At 49.3% G+C, this 16,941-nt stretch overlaps 1 protein-coding gene across 1 annotated transcript; it reads right to left on the reverse strand.

The window, feature by feature from the left end:
• Positions 1 to 631: 631 nt before the first annotated feature.
• LOC102004083 (BPI fold-containing family A member 2) lies at positions 632 to 6,032 on the reverse strand. The gene is made up of 6 exons (XM_013513841.1): positions 5,873 to 6,032; positions 3,832 to 3,976; positions 3,067 to 3,174; positions 1,910 to 2,062; positions 878 to 959; positions 632 to 730 (listed from the first exon to the last, which is right to left on the reverse strand). The coding sequence occupies exons 1-6, from the start codon at positions 6,030 to 6,032 to the stop codon at positions 632 to 634; spliced, it is 747 nt and encodes a 248-aa protein (XP_013369295.1).
• Between the last annotated feature and the right edge of the window lie 10,909 nt (positions 6,033 to 16,941).

Genomic DNA, 16,941 nt, shown 5'->3' on the forward strand with positions numbered 1-16,941 from the left:
ACCAGTCTGAAATCCGAGATCCTTAGAACCTGACATCAGAAATCTACAAACTCTGGAATCTGCTGTTAGCATCCCTAGTGTCTTGGAAATAAATGTGGGAGCCTTAGAGCTTTAAAATATCTCGTGTTGCCCTCAGCACCATCAAGCAACTGTCTCAGGTCCCAGGGGCACACAGTCCCTGCTGGATCCTGGTCATCAGGGCTGGGATGGGCCCAGGACTCCGCATTTCTACAGAGCGCCCAGAGGGCCTGGAAGCCGGCCTGGGGACTACACAGGGAACACAGGGGCTTGAATCAGTCACAGAACCGCCAAGAGGATTGTTCACTGATACACCCAGACTCTACACAGATGGACTCAGTCAGAATCTATGGGTCTTTGGTCCCCAGAATCTAAACACAAGTGCCTATGGTTTTGGATGAGGCAGAGATGGAGAAGAGAAATTTCCTGTTTTATAGTCATGGGTTTCTTTCTTCTCTTAATTACATAATGTGATAAGTTATATTAGTTTTCCATTTATAATAGTGACATATTGTTTATTTGCTTATAAATGAATGCATTATAAATAAAAGTTACATTTGCATACTTAAATGCTTTGGGGTAAAAATTATGTTGATTAGAAGAAAACATGAGCTCAAAAGCCATAGTGGCAGAGCATGGACATGGCAAAGGCCTCCAATGCGGGCCCTCGTGGTTTTGAAGACTGTCGACTCCTCCGACCCTCCAGGCTGAGCTGTGGGGTAAGAGGAGCGGCCCTTTGGCCTCAGAAAGGAAATTGGCACCCATGAAGAAAAGCTGCCAAGAGAATTCAGGCAGGCCTGCAGATCTCACCACAGCTGCCCACCAGCCTGACTCCGGGCCCAAGGAGTGGGGGACTCACTTGGTTCTGTATCAGGAAGGACACAACTCTACTCAGGGTGCTGGCCACAGAGTCCACAACCGTATTGAGCAAGCCGATATCCCTGGAAAATATACGGAGATCTGAAACCCCTTCATGCAGTGGGCTACCCAGGGACAATACTGGATGACAGGCGACACAGAACAGAGTGGACTTTCTCACTTCAGAGCCACATCCCGATGGACCACCACTTACCATTCTGCAACTGACCAGTGGCTCATGCAGTACCCAGGACAGTCTGTCCCACTCCTGAGATTTTATTTGTTCATTCAATCTCTCAAGCCAAATTCCAGAGCACCAACTGCATGCCAGGCCCCCAGCTGGGCTCTGGGGACAGTGGGATGAACAAAGGACAGGAAGCCTCAAACTTTGTCCCTCACAATTAGACAAATTGTATCAAAGCTGCCTCCTTCCACCTCCCTCACGGTATGACTGTCACCTCCTGGGGCAGAGCCTTGATGGACTCTTTCAGAGAGAGTTTGATCATCAGAGTGTCCTGTTCAGTGTCATGCACTGCACACAATTCACCTCTGTCTTGAGAGTCATCAGTTGATGAACTGATTGCTCCTCTGCCTGCTTGTCCCTTGGGAGAAACTCCACAAGGACAGGACCTTGTCTGTCCTCACCAGTCGGTGCTGCAGAGCATAGAGTAGTGTTTTTCTGGTACATAGCAGAAGCTCAATACATATGTTGACTAAAAGAATGAACCAAATAAATGTACAATTAAACATATAATAACAATCTTTGACAAGCACTCTCGTCAAAGGAGAAGAATGGACTTTGCCATCATTATTGTGCCCAATTCACAGATATTAAAAATGAGGACAGGCAGACTAAGGTGTCTGTAAATTCACAAGTTAGTGGCAAAGGTGACATGTGAACCAAGGCCAGTCTGACTCCAGAGCCTGAACTATCACACCACACTATCCTAGCTCTTGGGGATTGGAATGGGGCAGAAATTAGGGATCCTAACGCCTCTGAGATGTCACATGTCCTGAGATGGACAGGCCATACCTGTCTAGGAGGGACAGCGAGATGCTAGCTGGGTCAATGGCACATTCTCCCACAGCCACGGTGGGGAGGGCGTTCTGGGCACTGGTTTCAAGCTTGATTCCAGTCAGCAGGTCCAAGGACACACCCAGGTTGATCAGCTGCCCGATTAAAGGCCTGCAGGAAACAAGATTCATAGTGACCCAGGGCAAGATGCTCACTGGGTTCCTCTTTGTGGACATTGTGCCCACGGCAAGGTTGCCGTTGCTGGTGAATGAGAACATAGTCTATATTCATTTTGAGACTTACATGTTTCTGTTAGGGCTTTTTATCTGGACTACCTGGATTTAGTTCATAGGAAACATTTATTCAACATTACACTGATAATTAAAGTAACTGTCAACATTTCCAGCATAAAGTATTTAGCTGATTAGGTCCCTTTAGCCATTACTATAATGCTATGAGGCAAATCAGACTCTTGTTCTGAATGAGGAGATGTAAGTAAAAAGAAGTTAAGTAACTATCCCAGGATCTCACAGCTCATGACATTGTTTGAGCACTACATTCAAGGGTAATCTTTCTTACTTTGTTTTATATTTTTGTGGCTTTGAAGATGGAGCCCAGGTGCTTAGGCGAGCTAGGCAAGCACCGTACCACTGAGCTGCATCCACAGCCTCCAGGATTCTTTCACATGTGTTCTCTCCTGTCACTTTCCTGTCTAAACATATAAATTTAAAATACTTCCGTGCTATAGTCAATGTATGTGCCCTCTAGTCTCTGATTCTCACTACTGTATGCATTCGTCATTGGCACTGCTAGTTAGAGAGAATCTTGAAAGACAGAAAAATGAAGAAATGTTGCCAAAGAATTATGAATGTCCATGTCTTCTCAATTTTTCATATTCAATAATTAGATAAAATTTCAAAATCTAGTTATAATAATAATTATAATTTCAAAAATAAACTGAATGTAGTAATCCTTTAAAAGAGACTGGGTTATGGCCAAAGTTCACCAGAACATTCTAAAGACTGGGATTCTAGAGCTAGAAAAGTTCCCTCGTGTGCATATTGGATACTGAGGTCCAAGGCCACACAGCAGCCTGGGAAGGTCCGGTTTTGGAGGTTAGGGGAGCAGCCCCCATGTGTATCACCCCTGTCATGTCTGATTCTATACATACTCACAGTTCCACAGAGACATTAGCGGTGATCGGGAACCTCAGGGTGCCGCCAATGCCATCTGTTCCTAGTTCGAGTTTGGGATCCAAAATGAGAGACTTGCTAATTTTCACCCTGCTCAAAATCCAAACATTCCACTTATTATTCCCCAAGCAGCCCTCAGCCGAGCCCTTCTCTATGCCAGAGTCATGCTGCACTTCGGGCCCCACCAGCCTTGCCCTCCTTGTCTCCCTTGGCCCAGTTCAGAACTGTGATGCTCTGCATTTCAGGACCTAGCAGAATGAGGGTCCAACACATGGTATGATTCCCATGGAGTACAGAAAACACCAGAGCCCCAGTTTCAACCCAGACCCCACTCCAAAAGTTTGTGGGTCAAGCAAGCACCTGGAGCTAAGTGGCATGAATTTTCCTGCCCTGGATGGGGATTTAACCTGTTATTCCCAGCTACAGTTGGAGAAGACAATTTTATTCTTTTTTATTTCTTTTTTATTCTTCTCCTGAGCAAAGAGTTATAGGTGGAATGAATAGAACTTTCACTTTCATCCTAAAATCACAGAACGTTAGACCCCAAATCCCAGACTGATCCCCAGACTGGCCCTGGAGCCCTGTCTGTAATTTATCCAAGCTCTGGTGAGCCTGACCTCAGACCACTTCTGCTCTGCAGATGGTAACAAGGCTAGTCCATCTCTCTTTGTTCTTCAAGTAACCTCTTTCTTTCTAAGCATCCCCTTTTCTTAGAGCAAAGATCACCATGAAGAAGCACAAACGTACCCCAACAGACCATCCTGAGTCTGAAGTTTAGAAAGGACGTTGTCCAGCAAGTGTTCTCCAGCTCCCAGGATCTTCGTCTGGGCCTGTTGAAAAGCACTGGAATCCTGAAGCGCCCCCACGTCTACCTTCAGTTTCTGAAGGACACCTGCCAAAAACAATTCCCATGTACTGTGTGCAGCACTTAGGCAAGAGTTTAAGCTCCATGGACCAGATGAAATGGTTTGTATAAGTTACTCCATTCAATCCCTAACAGCTTGCTGGGACAGGTATTGTTATTACCTTTATTTTACACTGATGAAATAAAGTTTCAAAAAGTTAAGGAATGTATATAATCATCAAGATAGGGAAAATATCTTCTTCCTTCCAAAACTCATAAGAGACTAAAACTCATAGAGTGTAAAACTCTAAACTCACTGAGACTAAAAACTTATCAACAAGACAATAAATCAATTAGCCCAGGTGGTGTTTTGCAGGGGTTTTTTTGGTTCTTTTTTTGTTTTGTTTTGTTTTTTTTCTGTCTTTTTGAGACAGGGTCTCACTATGCAGTTCAGGCTGGCCTTGAGCTCACTTTGTAGCCCAGGCTGGTCTCAAACTCACAATGATCCTCCAGCCTCAGCCTCCCGAGTGCTGGGATTACAGGTGTGTGCCACCACCCCTGGCTAGCCCAGTTTTTAATAGCAATTACCTACTCTGGTTCCTAGGGACCCTTGCAGTCTAGTGCTCTAAACGAGAAGCTCACTTGAGTTTATAAAACTAGGTCAAACAAATTGAGAAAATAAACTTAAAAACTAGAAATCTAGAATCAAGGAAAAAAATGACTCTAATTCATGAAAGTGGTGAACAGGAGTGACAGCTGTGCGCAGGCCCAGAGAACCGCAATGTATGCCTTAGCAGGGAACAGTGTTGTAATGAGAGGCCTCTGGAGAAGAGTGGGGTGAGAGAGAAGAAATGACATTGCAAATGTGGGATGGTCACAGGAACAGCAAGGGATATGTGTGCAGGAAATAATTCAAGCGAGAAACCACAAAACAATGACTAACTCAAAGAAAAGCAGAAAACTGTATAAGAAATGAGATGAAATTTTAGTAATGCAACTTGTCCGTGCAATGGACAATGTATGCCTAGGTGTAATGATGCAGGGAGCAACAGTTGAAACAAAGCTAATAATATAACTACATCTGGTCGCAGACATCACTAGCTGGCCTTGATCCTGACATTTTCTTCTCTAGCTTTCATTTTCCCAGCTGTGAAAGACTGGGTCCTTTATGCATCTTGGCAAGCTTCCTAAGATTACACAAAGTTTAAAGTCCCCTTTGTAGACTGACCTCCTGCTATGAAAACTGCTTGTCAGTGTGCTGTGCTTCCAGATAAAGACAAGAAAGCCATATTTTTTAAAGAGTCAGCATAAAATAGAGGTATACATAGGTATAGAGAAAGTTAAGTTTATAGATACATAGAGTAGTTATGGGCTTACTTCTTTAATTCCCAGTGAGGTAACACAAATCAGGAAGAGAAAATTTAACAACCCAGCAGAAAATTCTGCTAAGAATATGAACAAAATACTGAGGGTAAAGTATATAAACGGACATAGATTTCATATAATTAAAGAAATGAAGAATGAAAGAAATTATTGTCTTTGATCCATGAGACTGGGAAAGCATTGAATATTATCCAGACTTAGTGCTGGGGATGGAGAGAGGGGAAGGCTGCTCTCCTAGGCTGTCGGGAGGAGAGTGTCAGCCAGGGGAACTTGTGGACAATCCCACCCTGTCAGATGTATACCTCTTGAGCTTTGGAAATACCAATTTTTAGAAATCTATCCTATACATTTATTGGCAACAGCTTATCAGGATGTGTCAAAGGATATTTACTATAGCATTGTTTGTTTCAAGAAAAATAAGAAAAAGAGCCAGGAATTGGAGCACCCCCTTTCTCATGAGCCACTCATGAAGGGCAGCCCCTGGAGGAAGCCATGTCGTGGCAGGCGCAGGATTGGGAGGTAACTTCCGAGTGCCCCCCGATATTCCCACCACTGACTCACCATCAACTGTATTTTCAGCATCCCCAAGAAGCCCATTCTGGAGGAGAGGGCTTGCCTGTCCCACCACATTGCTCAGGCCACTGCTAAGATCAGGAAGAAGAGCCGCTGAGGTGCCCTTGAGCAGGCCGCACAGGAAAAGAACCTCCCAGAGCTGAAACATCTTTTGTCCTGATGCCTGGGCAGCTGTGGAGAGAACAAGAGTGAGGATGCCCAGAGGGAAGAGGAGTCTCCCCTGCCCACCCGTCGCTCTTCCTCTTAGCCTTCCCCTAACCATCCTCGGAGAGCACATTGCCCAGATGGTGGATGTAGGGGCTGGGACAGAAAAGTCAGCCTCGCCCCAGTCCACACTCTTCACCCAAAGGTGCTTCATGCACACTGCCTGCTCTGCTCAAGCTTCCTTACCTCAACCAGTGCCTCCTAATTCTCCTGCTTCTGCAGGACATCACCTCCTCTGAGAGCCTTCCCTAGCATCTAATTTAGGGACCCCACACCCACTGGCAGCCTCTGTTTTATGATTAGGGTCCTGGGTGCCAATTACTTTTCTGCCTTCCTTTTGAGATATGAGCTCCTTAGGGAAAGGACTGTGACTTATTTCACTGTTGAATGTCTGACTGTAATAAAAATCTCCACCTCTCAATAAAAAGCCTCAATCAAAAGACCCCAATAGAATAAAATAAAGTATGAACAAATCCACGCATACCTTCTCATGACCTGGCTTTGGGTATTACTTTGATAGCTCTCGTAATATAATCTACGTATGTCTAAATCGGTCATACATTGCTAACCCAAGCAACCACACCCTCTGCTCTCACCCACAGTGCCTTCCACAGCTCCCAGAGGGGAAGCCCAGCACTCACAGGTCTGGTGGGAGATCTTCACGAACACCTTGCTTCCTAACGATTCTGCAGGTGGTGGTGGTGGCTCTTATATATGTTGGTGAAGGGATGAGTGGTAAGCCCGCTTCCAGGACCATCCAAAGAGACTCCAAAGAAAATAACCTAGGATGAGCCAAGGGACTTCCAACTCAAAGGTCACCCAGGATGCTTGAGTTGCAACAGTTGACATGTCAGGACTTTCTGCCAAGGCTGAGACCAGGGCCCCAACGAGCAGTCAGTCAGGTGAGGCTCGGGGAGAAGCTTGGGAATGGGTGGATCAGACGGTGTTCTGGAGGGGGGACTCAGTGATCATCCAGTCTAACTCTGCCACCGTTTGGAACAAAGCTCAGAAAGGAGAAGCCACCAGCCTGAGGTCATCCACCAAGACAGGGATAGAATTATGGCTCCAAGAAAGTCAGCCTCCATGACCTGAGAGGTCACTTGGCTCCATGGTCCCCTGGTGTGCGGCACCCTCTACATCTCAGAAAGAGAGCCGGCCTCAGAGTGAATGTTTACAGTGGTGAGGTGCTCACTGCTCCCCAAGTCTGCTTGTTCCAGCTGGCTGGCAGATAGTTCTTGCAGGGAGAGTGAACAAAATCTGCTCCCCTGTTCCCCAAGTACGGCCAAGTGAAGCTCAGGGAGGCTGAGCGCCTTGCCTGAGGGGACAGGGAAATCGCAGGAGATGCACACCACTGCCTTATCCAGGCCTCACTCCACGCCCTCGCCCCCAAGGTACCCTCAGCACAGCCAGCGGAGGGGCTCTGAGGGCCTGCGGCATCTGTTCACTGCCTCTCCGAACTCCTGTCCCACCTCCCTCGAGCCCTGGTCCCCTGTTGGCCTTTTTCCCACTTCAGAAAGATGCCAGTCTCTCTCTCCCGGGACCCTTTGAGTGGCGGCTCTCTCTGCCTGTAACTCTCCTCCGCAGTGTGTCTGGCTCTCATGCCCTCCCTTCCTGCCACCTGAAGTGGCCTCCCCAGCGTCCCTGACATCGCCACCTGACTGGCTTCTTTCACAGCTGCACTGCTGCTGGACTTCTTGTTTCTGCCCTCAGCAGGTGTCAGGCCCATGCCCTGGGGCTCTCCTTCCTCGAGGGCCCTGAGATGCTGGCCTGTCCCTACAGTGTCCACGGACTCTCTCTGGGGCATCCTACTGAGGAAAGGAGGTGAGACTCATCCCCAGTTTTTCAGAACCTGGCCCAGATGACATCAGGCTCCCCTCCCCCGGCACGTGGTGGGCCTGGAAGCTGTGATTCCGTAGCTCTGAGCGCTGGAGTTCCTGGCTGTGCTTTTCTATGGCTCTGTCCTCACATTTCCTTTCTCCTTCCCCTCAATGCTCTATCTCTTCCTTTGCTCAATTCTCTACCTCCCAGCAAAGGGCAGAGATGGAATGAGAATGGCCATTCTGGGGCACAGCCTCGTTGGGAAAGCAGCGGGTCTCGTGCCTCTGCCCCCAGGGCCCCGCACTCAGTGGGTGCTGGTGGGTCTGACACTGGCCCTGGGGCTTTGGGTACACTTTTTCTCGCTAGCCCTCAAGGGGACTCTAAGAAGCAGATTTGGGATGGGGCTGGGGATTTAGCTCAGCGGCAAAAGCGCCTGCCTGGCAAGCGCAAGGTCGTGAGTTCCGTTCCCGGTACCGGAGAAAAACCAAAAAAAAAAAAAAAACAAATAAGAAGCAGATTTGGGGAACATCATTTTCCAGTTGAGGAAACAGGTTCAGAGAAGGAGGTGGGTTGCTAGGGTCTCAAAGGACAGAAACTGAGCATTTGTGGCTTCCAAAAAGGCCCCTCCACCCGCATCAGGCTGGGGCCAGCTGGCAGGAGTGGGATGTCCTGTTTTTTCTAAGACCGCTGTTGTTTGAGTTGGTTGTCATGCCTGGTACATTTGGCCTCTGCCAACCCGGAACAGCAAGACACTCGTAGATGCCTGCTGGGGAGGGCAGCACGTGCTCAGGGGCCTCTGGGTCTGTGCCGCCTCTGCTTGCTCCCTGCAACCCACCGAGGACCTGTGGGCCTGACCTTGGTATGAGCTTGGCAGGGCTAAGGATGGCAGGGTGGCTGAGGTTCTGGGAGCAAGCTGCTCCTCAGAGTGACTAAGGCTCCACCACACAAGCACAGAATAGGTGGCTGGTGACAGCCAGGTCCCAGAGCTTCACCTGTCAGAGTCCTCCTGTGGCCTTACTGTGCCTTGGCCTGGTCCTCAGGCCCTCTCCCCTGGCTGCCTGGCCCCGGTACAGCAAACACATAAACCCCTCTCCCCCAGCTGTGGGGTACAGAGCCAAAGGCTGTGCCCAAATCTTGTGCAGAGGGTTTTTGTTTTGTTTGTTTTTTAGGACTACAGATTGAGCCCAGGGCCTTCTCACTGAGCTACAGCTCTAGCCCTTTTTTATCTTTTTATTTTGAAACAGGTATCACTAAGTTGCTAAGTTGCCCAGGCTGGGTTTGAAATTTTTAGTCTCCTGCCTCAGCCTCCCAGAGTGCTGGGATTACAGGCATGTACCACCAGCCTGACACAAGTGTATTTTTATGGTCCTCCTAGCTGCCGGCTGTGAAAAACACAGCCCTGTGGCCTAAACTGGGTGTGGTGACATCAGCCCTGGCACTGACTCCAGGCTCAGTTGTCTTATCTGTAAAATGGGATCTGTCCTGGATTTCAGTGGCATCATGGTGAGCTGAGAGCCTGGGAAATCAAAGGGGGACAGGGGGCACTGAGAGATCCTGGCCCTAGGGCTTGGAAGGTCTGTACGCAAATCCTCACTGTGGTGACTGCAGGCTGACCTGGGCTCCTCTCCACAAAGTGCATTAATGGCTGTCCTGGCCTCCTGCGTCTGCGTGCAGTACAGATAAAGTGGAGAATACACATGAGAAGCTCAGCACGAGGCAGCCTCCATGCCCCGGCACAGCAGGGAGGACAAGCAGTCGGTTACATTGCATAACACACATGAAGGGTTCTTGATGGTGAGTAGAGAGGTTGGTTCCGTCAGAGGCCATCTGAGGTCTGGGCCAGCTGCTCTGAGTCATCTCGGAAAGAGGAGCGGTGATAGCTCTGTGGTCCTCCTCCCTTTCAGCTGCTCCTCCTCTTCCTCCACACATACAGGATGTCACCTTGCATGGAAGGTGCTTGTTTCTCAGGGACAGAAGCCCTAGACATTAGGGATCAGGGATGAGCTAAAAATTAGTGAAAGTCTCCAGTGAGGTGTTAAGGATTATCCTTAACTGGGGAGCAGTCTATCCCCCAACATCACTGTGAATTCCCAGCCACAGCAGCTTCCTGGTCCCATGCACCCAGCTTTTAAGGAAACAGCTGATGTCTTTCCCTACACAGAGCTCGGCTCTCCGGCTGGAAACAGACAAGGAAGGCACCCAAGCTCCTGAGACCAGAGAGGGCACACCATGCGGCTGGGGTCTCACAGGGTCTAAGGCTGGGTTGGGATAAGGTATGAATAATTTACCCACTTTATAATAGGTCCTAGTCTCTCACACTTGAACCACCTACTTCTTATATGCAAGAACTCCTTGCATATAAGAAAGGTGAAAGTAACAGAATGTGTTCAAATATCTTGTCACATCCAGAACCACTACATAGAACAATTGACAAAATTGTCACAATGTTAGAGCCTAAAAACCTCTAATTAAACTTTCAGTAGTTTTGACGTTGCTGTCTTTTTTTCTTATTTTAGAGTGACATGATCTACTTTTTCAGCCTTCAAACATGTCCTAAAGCCCTGTGCTGTCTGGATCCCTGTTGGGGTGTACAGCTCCTCCTCGAAAACGGACTGCCATGGACTGAGTGGTAGACAGAAGGTTTCACGCCACCCAGGGAAAGCTCCCTGATCATTTGGCCTGGACCTTCCAGAGAAAGTTAAAGCACAGGTGGAAAGCATTTTCAGTGGGCCTGGCTCCTCCCTGAGCCTGTGATATGGGGATAATTTGTGTGTTTTCACTTTGGGACCCCTCATGCTGGCCCAGGGTCTGGCCCACAGTGGGAAGGCAATGTTTACGGGAGGAAAAAAATGGAGAAAGGAAAGAGAGAAGGGGGAAGACTTAAAGAAAAAAGGACAGAGAGAGAGAGAGGAGAAAGAGAGAAGGAAAAGGAGGGTGTGTGGGAGGCAAGAAGGATAGAGAGTAGGAAGAAAAGGAGGGATGGGGAGCTGGTGAAAGAAAAAGCGAGGCTGGAGGGAGAGAAAAGGGAGAAGGCCATCAGTGTCCCAACAGTGCAGCCCTGAGGGCTGGACCACACCTCTGGGCCCCCACTGCCCAGTGCAGAGCCCGCTCAGCTCACCAACCAGCTCTGGCCATCTCGCTGGCTGTACCAGTGAATGAGCTCAGCCACCTCCAGACATAAGTCCTTCCCTGTCCTAAGGTCGACTCCCCGGAACCTGGCCTCTGGTCTCCCTCGCCCTGATCTTCCAGGACCTTCCTGGGGACAGGGACGTGCCTTCATCCATACATCTGTTGCTTCTTTCATTGGCTTATTCATTTCACAAATTGTTTCATGCTAGAAATGTCACTGGACAGGATTCAAGGAGGTTTCCACCCCACCCTACCGGAAGGATTAAGTTGTAGGCTCACTGACTCCCATCGTGGAAAAAGAATCTTCAGAATGTCTCAGTAAAAGCATAAAGAGACTTATTAGGCAAACATTTAAAAATGCATTCTCAAAGAAATGGAGTGTGAGCCCCCCAAAAGAGGGAGGCCCCTCATGATTCGAAGCTGGGTATAAAAGGCTTAGAGCCAGACCTACTCCCTGGTTTTACACACCTTACTGGAATGCCACCACACTGATGAATAGGATCTCATCAGCTCAGACAGTCCTCAAGAACCATCAGACTGTAACTGAACCAGCTGTCTAAGGGGGAGGGAGGTATTCGCTGTCTTTCCCTCATTCAACCATATGCCCCGTGCTGACACATCTTCCTGTGGGAGGTTTCCTTCTCATCAGTGGGCTGTGACTGAACCCCAGCACTAGGGAGGGGCCTGTGCAGCTGTGAGAGACCACTGGAGGACAGATGGGGGCCACAGCCACCCACCATGGAGTGAGAGAGTGCCCCAGTGGCGTTCCGGGTTGTATATCCTTACTGTGGTCCTGCTAGGGTCCCATCCTCATCCTACAGACTGGAGGCGGCTGGGTTTGCTGACAGCAGAGAGAGATACAAGAAGAAAATTAGAAGATAAAGATTAGAGAGATCTTAGGGACTCCATGATAGTATCTATCATGAGAAAGAGCTGTGTGGCTTTACTGGAGACCCCTGTGACCTCTGGCCTTGACCCTTCTTCATTTCCCTCACACTCATTATTTTTTAAAGGCCCTTTTGGAAGGGAGAAGAGACTCTCAGAGAGAGCATGAGACTGGTAAAAGACCCAAAGATGAAGTGGCTAAACTGGGGTTTGAACCCAGGGCTCAGGACACCCAACTGGGTGCTAGTCTCCTCTCTTCTTGCTTCACCATAACTGTGGGGAACTCCCAGGGAAACAACAGAGGAGCTAAGTCAGGCTCTCCTTGGCTCCCCCAGGAGACAATAGGCTACCCCCTCCTGTTTGGGGGGGCCCCATGGCTGATCAATGCTTTAGAGGAGCCATTTTCTTTCTAAAGGCTCACCAGCTATCAAGTTTCCTGATCTGAATGTTCCTCTGAACGTCACAGAGGCCAACAAGAACCCCATGGCCACAGAGGCCCCCAAGCACCCCTGCAGAGAACAATCCAGGGCCAGGGAGCCCACTGCTTCCAGGTCATCTTTGCCACCAGGTGGTGTCCTACTGTCCGGGGGGTGTTAAGAAGTCTGTCCCTTTTATAGCTTGTGTCTAGCTGTCCCCCTAAAGCCTCATGCAGTCAGAGGTGGGGCTTTTTCAAAGCTGGCTCAATCTAGAGACATAAGTGATGCTGGGATTGATTCATGGTGCAATGCTGGGATCAAGGGCGGTAGGATTAAGGGTGTGAGTGCTACCTGCCCTGAGTACCCTGGATAAGATATAAGGGACAGATAAAGCTGTAGTCATCCTTTATTGCTTTGCTACCTTCTGCCCACCATGAACTGTTTCTCTTTTGTGATGCCCCTCTGCTATGCCAACTATGGACTGAAACCACAAGTACAGGTCATCAACTCTACAGTGGCCATAGCCCCGGACTGATCATAGCCTCCAGATGACCAGGCTCCAGAGTGACCAGGACTGTGAAATGCACTATACCTGTTTTTCTAACCAGCTTTCCAGAAACCCCCATTTGAGAGGGCTCTGTCTGAACACCGATGGTGCCACACAGGGTGCTGCTCCCAACCTCAGCAACCCCCTCCTCTAGCCACTCTCTAAGACCCCACAGTCAGGGTTGAGGATGTGGCTCCATGGTAAAGCACATGTCTAGCACGCACAGACCCTGGGTTCAACCCCTAGCACCCCAAGAAAAAAATCATGCTGCAGTATTTAAGACCTCATATTCACCTGGGTTTTAATTCCACCTCCTAATCTCTGCAGTTTAAGTTAGGAGCAAATGCTCTGGGTCGGGACAATCAGCTTCAAATCTTAGCTCCGCTCCTCATACATTGAGGGGCCTTGGAACTTCTCTCTTGGAGCACAGATATGCTGTCCTCATCCACAGAGTCTGTGAGGAAGCTAAATTTGTGTTTGATGGCACGCAGTTCTAAGGTTGGTCATCATTCTAAGCAGCAGAAACATTTACCAAGCGCACTCTCTTGGAACTGCTAATTAACTGCGATGGGAGTTCGTACATTAGTGGAGGCACATGAAAATTCTCACTGCCTACTCTGCCATGAAATTTGCTGCTGCTCAGAGCTTCAGGGAGTGGGTTGCTGGTAAGGGCAGTTTGATCCATTTCAGCAGGCATAATAGGAGACAGCAGTGTGGTCAGAGGCCCGAACCATCGGCCAGGCACTAATCCCTTCATGCCTCATGCCTCTCCTCCAAAGCCCAGCCTCCTAGACCATCTGCCTCTCGCAGACCCTCAACCCCATGCTACTCTGCCCGGATTCTAACCTCACACAACCCAGACTCTCCCTCCTTCCCTATTCTCTCACATCCTTGGATTTCACACTATGCAGGGATGCCTGGGTGTGACCTTTGACTTCGAAGAAATCATAACCAATGGGAAACTAAGTGAATTTTTAGTATATGTGCTGCCAAAGCCAGCACCTAAGCGGATTTTTATGACCCAGAATTGTCATTGAAGTTTCAAAAACACCCTCAGACATTGAAGAAGCAGAATAAATTAACCTGTTGAAGGATGTGCATGAGTTTAATGTGGCCGACAGGACTTGGTGCTGGGCCTGGGAGGAAAGGGTGGGGAGCCTCCCTCCGACAAAAGACCAGGGCAAGGTGGAGCTGCAGAAGGAAGGTGGAGAGACCCTGCAGCATCCTATGGGCAGTGGGGAAAGATCTGGACTTTGCTATGGGTGCCATGAGAAGCCTATGGAAGGGCTTCAAGCAGAGGAGAGAGGTGCCTGGATTTGATTTAATATCCCAACCTCTGGTCACCAAGTCAGGAGCAGGGTAGGGGTAGGAGGGAGCCAGTGAAGAGGCTGGAGAACAGGTCCAAAGAGTGATGCTGGGGGGGACCAGAGGAGAGCAGAGACAGAATCGGATGAACTCGTGAGAACGTATAAGAGTTGGTTCTAACAGAGAGGAAAGAGGCGGAGACAGGGCAGCCATGAAAGGGACCGTGGCCCTCTCCCCGGGGGCTGACAGGACTCCAGCCCCACCTCTCTCTTAGCTCAGAGGCTAGAGTGTGGTGTTACCAAGAAAATCGAGAGAAACCATAACCTGCGATGGGGGAGGGGAAGGGTGGACAGTGAAGGCTGCCGGCGGTCACTCTGACATTGTGTTTACTCCCCCAAGGGGAGCTCAGGGACCACCCGCTGGTGGCTTTTCCAACCCTCTTCCTTCCCTGGATGTGCGCCCCTGTTTATTCCCTGTAGTCCTCCAGTCAGTTTCCAAATCGCCCCTGCATTTACTCATCAGTGTTTTCATAGACTTCATTATTCAAGATCTGTCTCGTGGTCGCGATCAACATAAAATGGCAGAAACCCAGTCACTTTTGTCAAGAATAGCATTCCTACTGCCACTCAGTGGATGAATGAATGAATGAACGAATGAATGAACGATGTGTGAAAGAATCAAATACTGAATCAGCTATCATTTAGCTTCCTGATAGTTTAAACCAAAGAAAACACACAAAGCGCTGGGGGAAAGTACCTTTTTAAAAGGCACCAGGAAGGAAAACTATCTTTATTTTTTGTTGTTTTTGCAGTGCTAGGGATTGAACCTGGGGCTTTTGGCATGCTAGGCAAATGCTCTGCCACTGAACTGTTCCTCAAGCCTGAAAAAAAATACCTTAATTATATGAAACAGACTTCAGCATTTCTGCATTCCCTGAAGGCTGGAAACTGGGGTCTAAAACCTCTCCCCAAACTGCCTTCTGTGCACTCCGGCTTTGCAAGTGGACACGGAGCTGTCTGATGCAGCCCTGCCTGGTTCCTGGAGGGTCCTCCGGGAAGTGTGTTGGCCAGAACTGTCAGGGGTCCCTGTCCTCAGCTCAGCTCTGCTCAGACGCAAGGGCTCTCAGGACTTATAACTAGGGTTGACCCGCGCTGTTAGTCCCTACAGCAAGCACACGTTGAGCACCTGCTGTGCGGCAACCTTGGTACTAAGCTGCTCAGAAAGTAGATTCTCATTAAATATTGTCACACCTACCTCAGAGAATAGTGTTTGTTGTTGTTGTTGCTATTATTATTATTATTATTAATTGTCCATTTTGCAGATGGAGAGGTTGAGGTTCAGAAAAGCTAAAGGCCCCAACAAGTCACCCGCCCAAGTGACAGAGATGCGATTCAAACCCACCTGGCTAACTCTAAAATTCTTACTCCTTAATGACCTCCTCATGCTGCAGTTGACATTAATGTGGCCAGGGACCCTTTGTAGAATGCTGTGCTTGTTTTTAATGCGGAAAGTCTATTGCTTCCTTCCTTGTCCCGGGGATGAGGTTTCTGACAGCCTTGGAGTGGGGTTGCCCTGAGGGGATAGCGACATGGCCAGAAGCTGGTTTTCCTTGAATGTACAGACACTGGGCTTTCTGTCTAAAAGCCAAGGATGAGCTTGAGAGGACTGCTCTGGGAGCCTCTCCGCCTACTTTCTCAGGTGCTGCTGTATCTGTGCTCCACTGGCTTGAATTCAACAGCAAGAGGTGCCTTGTGTTTTTGCAGATTCACACTCCGCCTCAGCCGCCTCCCCTACCCAGGAGAACCCATGGGGGCAGGTGCAGCATCCCTGCGGTCCCCAGTGCATCTATCTGTCTCTCCTCCCTGCCTGGGCAGGTCAAGAGGGCTCATAACTTGCCTTTTCCAGTGAAATGAGAGCTGACGCACCTCCCTCCCTAGCGGAAGCTTCTCAGTGTTGGATTCCCTGTGCTGTGTCCTCTTTCCTCTCTTAACTGCACAATTTTGGGGTCAAAGTCAGTCTATGGTGGCCCCTGCAACATGTGAGCAGAGGCAGTGATGTGGTGAGCCTTGAGATCCCGGAGCTGAATCACCGGGTTCAAACCTCAACTGTGTGACCCTGGGCATATCTCAGGCCCTCGGTTTCCCTAGCTGTGAAACTGGGGCCATCCTGGTAGGTACCCTGTGGTGCTCTCACGAGATTAAACGAGACTGTGTTCCAAGGTCACAGTCCAGGGCTCAGCAGGTGCCGAGCACTCACCAGATAGGAGCTCGAGGGAGGAAGTGGCAGAAGCCTCCTTCACCCGTCGTCTGGGACTTGGGATGTACCTGTCCACCCTCCTAGACCTCAGCAAGTCCCAGCAGGGAAACAGGAGAGGAAAGGGAGAGGGCAACTGAGAGCCGTGAAGGAGAGGGGAGCCTGGTCCCAGTAGCACACAAGAGTCAGACTCCGACAACCCCTCACAGTGTGAAGTGTGCTCGTGTTGCCCTTAGTGCCCCTGAACCCTGGTCCTCTCCATGTGTGAGGAGTGGTGGCGGGAACTGAAGCAAGAGGGGTCAGCCAAGGTGAGAGGAGAAGGAAGCCTCTGAGAACTGAATGAAAGCCCTCCTGCTTCTCAGCAGGCTCCTGGGATGCGCCTGACATTTTCCAGGCGTGGGCTGGACCATCCCAGCTGCCAGACACCCCTTGCTCAGGCACAGAGGAAAGAAAACACCCAGACCCTGGAGGGTGCTTCACAGAGACACCCCAGCTGCAGG

This window comes from Chinchilla lanigera, unplaced genomic scaffold (assembly GCF_000276665.1).
Source record: "Chinchilla lanigera isolate Chin_1 unplaced genomic scaffold, ChiLan1.0 scaffold00021, whole genome shotgun sequence".
NCBI lineage: Eukaryota > Metazoa > Chordata > Mammalia > Rodentia > Chinchillidae > Chinchilla > Chinchilla lanigera.